Here is a 10,690-nt window from a genome sequence, read left to right as displayed (position 1 = left end):
AATGAGTGCTCTCCTAGGCTATCAGACCCCCATGATGCAGATGTGTACTAAGCAAATTAGTTGGCTTAATTATGGTCCATTAAAAATATGAAAAAATAAATCTCTAAAACTCTAAGCAACCCGCCATTGCTAAAATTAATGGCTGACACAAACAGGAAAGACACAACAGCATGTGAAATGAAAAGAACACATGAAAAAGTAAAACAGTTCTATTTGCTTTATTTTACTCAATACGTGGATGGTCATTTTGCTTTTCTTTTCACACAAAATTAAATACAAATTATATGTTGACACTGCACACAATCATCCTCTTATTTAACCTAAACATCAACTCATTTTGCTGGGACAGCCTTGGGCTTTTTCTTGAACATTTTGTACAGGAAGACTGTTCCAAAAATGGTGCCATATGTAGCCAGGACATACTGAAACGATTGAAAAAAATAAAATATAAATAAATAATTTTATAAAGCTTGAAATGTTTGTTTTGGTATTATAAAAAAATAATTTCCTGCATAAAATACCCTATGGCGACCTCCACAAACAACAAACATCTGATATGTATTTAAAAAGAGGCAGATTTCAACAAAAAACAAAACAAAAAAAAAAAACCTAAATCCAAGAGTCAAAATCCTGAGTCCTCTTTACATACCAAGTTTCCCCTACAACTTTTGTTTTAAAAAAAAGAAAAAGACCTGAAGGAAAACCTCAGTGTGTTCGTAAAATAATTTGGTCACCAAGAAATCTAAAAATATATTTCCTTGTTTTGTATTTTTTTTTTTAATTCTTCCACGTTGCGACGCATTCTTCCACGTTGCAAAGCAAAATGTTTTATCCATTGGAATGTAATGCAAAATGATGACTTCAAAAAGACCTATAGGAAAACGTCAGTGTGTTCGTAAAATAATTTGGTCACCAAGAAATCTAAAAATATATTTCCTTGTTTTGTATTTTAAAAAAAAATTATTCCACGTTGCAACGCATTCTTCCACGCTGCAACGCAAAATGTTTTACCCGTTGGAATGCAACGCAAAATTATGACTTAAAAAAAAAATTTATTTATTTATATATTTTTACAAAATTTCAATTTATTTTTAAACAATTATAGGATGTGAGTTTAACCCTCAAAAAAAAAAAAAATTTCCTCTATTATAACACTGTTCTGGATTGAGGGGTGGGAGTCGGTAAAGCGTTTTCAGCATTTTAAAATTTGCGTTTACCATGCAAAATGAATGCCAAAACCAATGCTAATTACAATTTTGCTTGTCTTGAATGCAAAATTAGCAATTTGATTTTCAATGCAAAATTTCATGGATTTATATCGCAACATAATCCGAGAGCAGAAATATATACACTGTACATATGACTCAAGTGGTCGTCAGGAGCAGAATACAGAGCTTATCATCAACAAAGTAAACAAATCCAAAACTGAAAGTATTTTTATTGCCAAAACACCCAAACAAAGCAATTAGAAATTAGAAGCATTACTATAAATAAAAGAGAAGTACATTTGTCAGGTTAGGAATCCGGGGGTCATCTTCGATGAAAATCTATCCATGTCATTCCGTATAAATAATGTCTGTAAATCTTTAAAGTTTTTGAAATCAATAGAATATTCCTTGTCAGAAAGTATTTAACTGAACATGTCACCAAAAAATTAATGGTTTCTTTGGCTTTATCAAAACTCAATTATTTCAATTCCCTTTTGGCAGATATCCCACTGAATTTAAGTGGTAAATTACATGGATACAAAATTCAGCAGTCCTTATACTTATAATATATCAAAAAAGAAAATTCTGCCATATCACCCCACTTTTGGAAAATTTGCACTGGCTTCCTGTCCGCTATTGAATAAGACTACAAAATCACTTTATTAGTCTTCAAATGCCTCAACAATTTAGTTAGCTCCCCTTTATCTTTCTGAACATATGAACCTTAAGCCTCGAATCAGAAGCCTTCGATCATCATGCGACACTATATGTACTAAAAAGTAAGTTAAAATCTTTTGGTGTTCGCTCTTTTCAATATTATGGCCCCAAACTCTGGAATACCCTATCCCAACCCATTAGAGAAATCGAGAATATCTAAAACTTCAAATCTGCTTTAAAAGACCACTTTTTCAAAATTCATCTTACACCATGCCGATTGTAATGTTTCTATACTATTATTTAAGCAACTGTATTTTGTCTCAATATTTCATTTTGACTATACATATATTCGTGATGTAATTAATTGTAGAGCGCTTTGAGATGTTTGGTTTCATGGAAAGCACTCAACAAGTGTCTTTTTATCATTATTATTACTATTATATTATTATTACTATAGTTCAGCAAGAAATGGAAATCCAGCCCCCCTTCCCCCCACAAATGCAAACACAAAGAAAAATTATTATATTAACTTATGACTGAGGTATTTTATTCCATATCTTAGAGTCAAGTTTTTCGGAAAACCGTTCAACCTGATCCTTCACGGAATTTGTGGCTTTAAGTACTGGCTGAAGTGGACTACCTGGCTAGGATGGCTTTTTTAAAGAGCATCTCTGCAAATTTGGAGGATGTCTTTTCTGCTAGAAATTTTAAACATAGGAGACATATCTAAGCTATAATTCATTCATTCAGCCTTTGGGCATCATTGACGGACTAGAATGTGCTAGTTATTATTTCATTATTAATATTGATATTATTATTATGGTCAGCCACCAAGTAAAAGCAAATTGCTTGAATAACGTGTTTCATTGAATTATTCTTTTGCTGAAATCAAAATTAAAAATGCACCTCTTCTGTATTCTGTTACAAAATGACTGTCAAGGAAAATATCATAAAATCTAAAATGTCTTTTTCAATACAGTAAAATATGCCCAGGGCACTCATAAAAGTATAGAATTAGTATTTCACAAATTACTGCCACATTACAACTACTGCACCTATTATTATTATTATTACAAGTATAATCTACTAGTACTAGCTACCTACTTTTACTAAGTACTACTATCATTACACTTCTACTACCGCTACCTAAAAGAGATGACTACAATCAACTTAAATGAAACCAGCCAGCATAACCATTGACATCTCTTGTATTTTGTATCCTAACTACTCACATTTAATCTTCCTCTCAGCGTATAAGAGTTGAAGTATCTCTGTATGCCCTTCAGATTGAGCTCACTTTCTGGAACAAAGTCACCAGCCATGATCACTGCTTATCTGTTCTGTTGGCAGAGAAGAAGAATACTGAGAATAAATATGTCTGAAAGCTTAAATGGATCCTTACATAAATTATGTACTAATCCGATTGTTAACAAAAGTTTTTCTTACTTAAAGACATTTATAAAATGTATAGAGAGTAAAAAAGAAGGGAACTGAAAGGGGTATCTACATCATCTTACCAACTTTGATATCAATTGATATGTCAGATTTATTATAATACAGTGGTGATCTTTCCCGCTTTCTCTGCAAAACAGAATTTTTATGTAAAAACTAATTCTGTCTAAGTGCTCACTCTGACAACTTCACAATATATCTTTTCTTTTTTCAATCTCCCAAAACTGCTGCACAATTTCACAATGTGGACAGCTTTGTTTGACATAAAGAAAATAATCCACTGTCATCAACTTTGTCCTTTTATCCGCTCCTCCCATTCCGCTTATGATTAGCTCACACAAGCCAATGATACAACTCCCCTCCCTTATCCCTCACCTATTATTACCCTAGCCTATCCATTGCTACCCTCCCCCCCCCCTCTCCTTCTGTCCCCTTAAATCGCTGTGCACAACTGACCAACGCCCCTCCCACACTAATAAATTGTTGACACATTTGAGTCAATTAAGTGTGATAACAAACTGTGGTGGTAACTTGCAACATTACAGAAATCTCGCTGCTAGATCTTGACCAGGCATTGAAAAATGGGTCGTGAGAACAAAGATTCATGGAATGTATAGGATGTTGCTGATGGAATGCGACAACGGTGATAGGATTCAAAGTCCAGTATTCAAAGAGATCTCACGCGTGCCTGCAAAGAACAGGCCGGCTAGAATTTTCGTTTCAAGGGACTATGGGTATACATGAAGCCTTAACTCTCTTAGAACTAATCCCATAAGTATAAGGGACTGGCCGCGACTGTATAGACTAATCCTGTATATATACGAGATCACACATCGTGAAAAGTCGTTTCGTTTTTTAAGTGCTTGTACATGCGTGACTCGTCTTCAACGCTAGTTAAGCACTTTCCTGTTGAATGGTGCAGGGCAGTATTGATACTCAATTTTATAGCGATTTAGAGCAAGTCAGTCAAGATGGACAAGGAATTGATATTTATTTATATTCTTAGCTTCCGATCTGAAATGCTTCAAAATGTGCCACTCAAAAGTGGATTATATGCTGACATTTTTGTATTGTTAGGCATTTTCTCTTAAATTCTATGACTCAAAAACAGTTTTAAGAAGTATAATACCCATTTTATTCATTACAAGTTATTTTCTCAGAATTTTTGCAAAAAACCAAAACATACACTTTTTCAATAAATCCCATCATTAAAACTGTAACAGATAGAGTGATGCAGTTTATGTTATAAATAATAGTAAATTTCAAACTAATTACTCATCATATTACATTAAGATGTACAACAATAAATTTATGATTAACTTGGTTTTTAAAACCCTTTTTAAAAAAAGTCTTCAATGCTTGTAGAGTTAAGAAAACCTCAGTCTGAAGAGAGTTAAAACTTATACTACAATGTTCAGTAAATTGCGGAATTGCCAGTTTGAAGTTTCAGTTCATATTGTCAAAAACTTACATTACATTGATCCATTTGCTTTTTAAATAAAGCTGGATTTGTCATTTGAGCACTATTTACTTTCATCTTGTGTTAAATATAACTTGATATTAACTGATTTGGGACACAAATTACCACTGGCATTTTTTCAGATTATTTGGTATTTTTCACATTTAGCTTGGCATTTTGCATAAAACCTTTCTTCTGCCAACGTGATAAACGTGTCTGCCAATAATTAAAAGGCCAGGCTTTTGGTTATTGCCAGGTAGGTGTCTGCCAATAAATCAAAAGTCCAGGTTTTTTATTATTGCCAGACAGGTGTCTGCCAATAATCGTTTTCAGAGACGCCAACTTTAAATTTGGCTCACAGGAGTTTCAGACACCACTCGTAGGAATTTTAATGCCGAAAGAGGAATTTCCGCACACAAGAAAAAGGAATTGGAATGGTATTTGGCATTGTGTTTACATACTGTATAGTTCTAAATAGATAACTGATTAGAATTATATTATGATACATAAACAAATTGCCAAATACAATCCTAAAGTTTCCTTATTTCAATGAAGTAAAGCGCCAAAACCTAATGGTAGTGATTGTAGTACTGGTGGTAGTGAGGATGATGTGGTGTTGGTGGTTGTAGTAATAGTAGTAGTGATGATGGAGATGTGATAGTGGTTGTTGTTGTAGTAGTAGTGGTAGTGATGATGTGGTGGTTGTAGTAGTAGTCGTGGTAATGATGATAATGTGGTGGTGGTGCTTGTAGTAGTAGTAGTGGTAATGATGATGTGGTGGTGGTGGTGGTTGTAGTAGTAGTGGTAGTGATGATGTGGTGGTGGTGGTTGTAGTAGTAGTGGTAGTGATGTGGTGGTGGTGGTTGTAGTAGTAGTGGTCGTGATGATGATGTGGTGCTGATGGTTGTAGTAGTAGTGATGATGATGATGATGTTGTAGTAGTGGTGGTTGTAGTAGTAGTAGTAGTAGTAGTAGTAGTAGTAGTAGTAGTAGTAGTAGTAGTAGTAGTAGTAGTAGTAGTAGTAGTAGTAGTAGTAGTAGTAGTAGTAGTGGTAGTGATGCTGATGTGTAGATGGTGGTGGTGGTTGTAGTACAAATGGTAGTGATGATGTGGTGGTGATTGTAGTAGTGATGATGATGTGGTAGTGGTGGTGGTAGTAGTAGTAGTGATGATTATGTGGTAGTGGTAGTTGCAGTGAGGATTTGGTGGTGGTGGTTGCAGTAGTAGTAGTGGTAGTGATGATGTGGTGGTGGTGGTGGTACTGATGATGTGGTGGTGGGTGTTGTAGTAGTGGTAGTGATGTGATGCTGGTGGTGTAGTAGTAATGGTATTGATGATGGTGTGGTAGTGGTGGTTGTAGTAGTAGTGGTAGTTGCAGTGATGATGATGTGTGGTGGTGGTGGTTGCAGTAGTAGTGGTAGTGATGACGATGTGGTTGTGGTGGTTGTAGTAGTAGTAGTAGTAGTAGTAGTAGTCGTAGTAGTAGTAGTGATGATGTGGTGGTGGTGGTGGTTGTAGTGGTAGTGATGATGATGTGGTGGTGGTGGTTGTAATGGTGATGGTAGTTGTAGTAGTAGTGATAATGATGAGGTGGTGGTGGTTGTAGTAGTAGTTGTGGTACTGATGATGATGTGGTGGTGGTTGCAATAGTAGTGTTAGAGATGATATTTGTAATACTAGTGGCAGTAATGATGATGTGCTGGTTGGATTGGGGTATCCTTGGAACAAATTGACCTCACCGGAATTTGACGGAAGTTGCGCTGAACCCGGAATTTTTTGCTCCAGACCCAAGTGCGAAGTGCGAAAGTACACGCGCCATGGAGTATTCGCGATAGCAGTTTATGATAAAATCTGTCTTTGACAACAATGTGCCTAAATACGTTAGCTTAATGATACGTGAGAATTCCCTGTCACTCTGATTGAGCAGTTACTTTCGCATCGACATCTGTGTCTGTAACCAATCAGCTACTGGAGGCTAGCCGACAATTTGGAGAAATAGAGGTCGAGTTTAATTTCCTGAGCGTTCAGAGAAATAGAGCCAGCCAAAAAAAAAAAAGCAAGAATGACTACTAGAATCGAAGCCAATGGGAGAACAATTGCTCAGGCAAGATTCAACTCAAAATACGCTTAATTGACAGTAATTGTTTGTTATGCCCCACAAGAAGAGGACAAGAGTGAGGAAGAGAAATAAAGCTTTTATGAATTTATGATAAGCTAAATCAAACAGTACAAGAGACTCCAAGATGATCTAAACGCAAAGGTTGGACGAGATAATGACTGTAAAAATAGCCCCAAGAACCATCTTTACGAGACTGCAAAAATGGCCACTGCCAAAAATTTTAAAAAAAAAAATTGGGGGGGGGGGGGGGGGGGCTTCTCTTCTTCATTGAAAAGTTACTTGCACCAGTTTTCAGAACCCAAAGACATGTTGCAATGCCTGTTGTGCTAAAAGTTGACCAAAATGGAAAACTGGAAAGCTTGGGCTTGAGTACCGTGGCACTGGTAGCCTGACAATCTGTATTTGTTCTAGATATCAAGAATCTAATCTAGAACGCAGTGGCTATTTTTACAGTCCCGTAAAGATGGTTCTCGGGGCTATTTTTACAGTCCCGTGGCAAGATTGGTTCTCGTGGCTATAATTGTTAACAGTCCCCGTAAATGCACTTCTCTGGTCTCTTTTTACGCTTCTCGTAATTTGTACAGATTGCTGATCCCATTGTCTCTATTCATCTCTCTCTCCTCCTTCTTCAGTCTGTCGCAATTTTCATCCTCTCTCTCTCTCTCCGGTCTTTCTTTGTTTCTCTCTCTCACCACTCTTTCTTTCATTCTTTCTCTATCCTCTTCTTTCTTCTTTCCCTATCTCTCATTTTCTCTCTCTCTCCCCTCTCTCTTTCTTTCATTCTTTCCCAATCTCTCTTCTCTCTTTCTCTCTCTCTCTCTCCGGTCTTTCTTCTTTTCTCTCTCTCTACACACTCTTTCTTTCATTCTTTCTCTATCCCTTTCTTCTTTCTTTCTTTCCCTATCTCTCACTTTTTCTCTCTCTCTCCCTCTCTTCTTTCTTTCATTCTTTCCAATCTCTTTCTTTCATCTTCTCTTCTCTCTCTCTCTCTCTTCCCGTCTTTCTTTGTTTCTCTCTCTCCACACTCTTTCTTTCATTCTTTCTCTATCCCTTTCCTTCTTTCTTTCCCTATCTCTCTTTTTCTCTCTCTCTCCTCTCTCTTCTTTCATTTCCCAATCTCTTCTTCTCTCTCTCTCTCTCTCTCTCTCTCTCTTCTCTTTCTTTTTTCTCTCCACTCTTTCTTTCTTCTTCTCTTCTCTTTCTTCTTTTTTCCCTATCTCTTCATTTTCTCTCTCTCTCTCCCTCTCTTTCTTTCCCATCTCTCCCCTCTCTCTTTCTCTCTCTCCCTCCCTCTTTCTTTCATTCTTTCTCTATGCTTCTTTCTTTCTCTCTCTCCTCTTTCTTTACTTTCTCTTTTTCTCTTCTCTCTCTCTCTTTCTTCTTTCATCTTCCCATCTCTTCTTCATTCTTTCCCTCTCTCCCTCTCTCTCTCTCTCCCTCTTCTTTTTCTCCTCTCACCACTTCTTCATCTTTCTCTATCCCTTCTTTTTCTTTCTTCACTCTCATCTTCTCTCTATCTTTCTCCTTCTCTCTTTTTTTTCTCTCTCTCTCTCTCTCTTTCTTTCATTCTTTCCCAATCTCTTCTCTTTCTCTCTCTCTCTCTCCCGGTCTTTCTTTGTTTCTCTCTCTCCACACTCTTTCTTTCATTCTTTCTCTATCCCTTTCTTTCTTTCTTTCTTTCCCTATCTCTCATTTTCTCTCTCTCTCTCCCTCTCTCTTTCTTTCATTCTTTCCCAATCTCTCTCTCTCTCTCTCTCTCTTTCTCTCTCTCTCTCTCTCTCTCTCTCTCTCTCTCTCTCTCTCTCTCCCAGTCTTTCTTTGTTTCTCTCTCTCTCACACTCTTTCTTTCATTCTTTCTCTATCCCTTTCTTCCTTTCATTCTTTCCCAATCTCTCTCTCTCTCTTTTTTTTTTCCTTTCTCTTTTTCTCTATCTATCTCTTTCCCTAGTGGTACCTCAAAGCCTAGGCAGAGGGGTCTGACCACAAGGTGAACACCGCTTTGGCGGAGAACAATAAAACAACCTCCTAACTGGGAAGGGAGGAGCAATACAGCGACCACTCTTGTCTGGTCGGAACAAACACTGGGTCAATCGGGAAAGGAGTAGGAGCAACGCGATGGTGGGACCAAAGTAAAATGCCCTCTCCACCTCGGCGCCCCAATGAGGATCAGTCTTGGGCACCTCTATTCTTTTGGATCATGACCGACCATGGTAGAGAATCATCATCATTATTTACTTTCTTTTTTTTTTAAATATTATTCAAAAGAACAATATTTAAGCATGAGGTGTTTCGCAATGTGCATCTTTACCATGGACATCCACATTGGGGGGGGGGGGGGGGGGGGGGTAGTCATTTGTCCACAATATACGGTTGGGAGGTTGGGGGGGGGGGGGGGTTCTAAATTATGGTCAAAATGTGTCCAATTGGTTTGTGAACGGCCTCTTTTCTGAAATTGGATTCAAACCCACTCTCACGTGAGAAGACTGCACCCTGAATGTTAGACGTCTATGTCTTTTAAAATTGTATAAACCGTTAGTCCTTCCTGACTGGTTATACTGGTAAAGTATAAACAAAAGCCAACCTGTAAAGTATTATATCTTGAGGGATGTCGACTCAAGCAGGAACTAAATATACTTTCAGTGTTTGATAATAGATCTATATTATGTATGTTTGACAGAAAAAAAAAAATCAAGACATACAACCTAACCTGCCCACTGATGATAGAAAACGGGCTGTTCTGTACTGCAAACATAAATTATGCAAAAAAAAAAAACAACAAAAAAAAATTATATGTAATAAAAATGACAGTACCGTAAAAATCGCTAAGAGAATTGACTTTACATTAATTATTTGTTAATTTTAGTTTTAGCTTTAGATCTAAATATGTTAAATGAAATTAATTTTGCTTTCATTCACCGCCTCTAGATCTGTACATCTAACGGGAGAAATGTTAATGATATGTTATGTGAAGTTTTGTGAATATTGCAAAAAGATGATAATCTATAACTATGCGGATAATTGAACAGAATCGCATCAACGCCAGAAAAATAGCCATGAGAACCGTCCTTACGGGACTGTAAAAATAGCCCCGAGAACCATCTTTACGGGACTGTAAAAATAGCCCCGAGAACCATCTTTACGGGACTGTAAAAATAGCCACTGCGAATCTAGAAACCGGGCGCCGTGCCGTGAACTAAGAAAAACTATTGACTATCTATACTGCTTGCCTCCCCCTCAGCGAGAGGAAAATGAAAACAGTATTTCGAGTTCATCTCACCAATTCAGACAAAACTTTATGCATGTTTGATTTTTAAAAATAATAAAAGATATAATAATATTATAAACGTGCAAATAATGAAGAACCTACTGACCTTGGTTGATAAAATGAATAAAATGCCTAACGAAGGGAAATAACTCTCTTCAACTCGAGAGTCGAGAGGTATCTTCCTCACCGGAAAATTATAACTTCATTTTATTTCAGTTTTCAATGAATGTACACCAGTTGTCTCAAAAGAAGCTATTAATCAAATTTTCAAGAAGTCTTTTTAGTTAATCATTATAAGAATTGATTTCGACCAAAATATATTTTCATGAATGAATCAATGCATCATAAACATCGACTGCCTCCTTCAAAAATATTGGCCCATATATAGGATAAAGACGAAACTTAAAATTTACGTCATTGCTCAAGTTAGATAACTCATTTGTTGTTATTGAAGCCTCTGCCTTTGGTCCAGGGTTGCCAGTTTGGCATTTTAAATGCCAGATTCCAAAAATCTGGCATTTTTGAAAAC

At 36.7% G+C, this 10,690-nt stretch overlaps 1 protein-coding gene across 1 annotated transcript; it reads right to left on the bottom strand.

The window, feature by feature from the left end:
• Nucleotides 1-202: 202 nt before the first annotated feature.
• LOC144964690 (ATP synthase F(0) complex subunit k, mitochondrial-like) lies at nt 203-10,407 on the bottom strand. The gene is made up of 3 exons (XM_078899209.1): nt 10,268-10,407; nt 3,098-3,205; nt 203-422 (listed from the first exon to the last, which is right to left on the bottom strand). The coding sequence occupies exons 2-3, from the start codon at nt 3,185-3,187 to the stop codon at nt 333-335; spliced, it is 180 nt and encodes a 59-aa protein (XP_078755335.1). The 5' UTR covers nt 3,188-3,205; nt 10,268-10,407; the 3' UTR covers nt 203-332.
• Nucleotides 10,408-10,690: the final 283 nt, after the last annotated feature.

This window comes from Berghia stephanieae, chromosome 2 (assembly GCF_034508935.2).
Source record: "Berghia stephanieae isolate SIO BIC M18660-M18661 chromosome 2, UCSD_Bste_1.3, whole genome shotgun sequence".
In the NCBI taxonomy this organism is placed as follows: Eukaryota; Metazoa; Mollusca; class Gastropoda; order Nudibranchia; family Aeolidiidae; genus Berghia; species Berghia stephanieae.
This window is presented reverse-complemented; position numbering and strand designations above follow the sequence as displayed.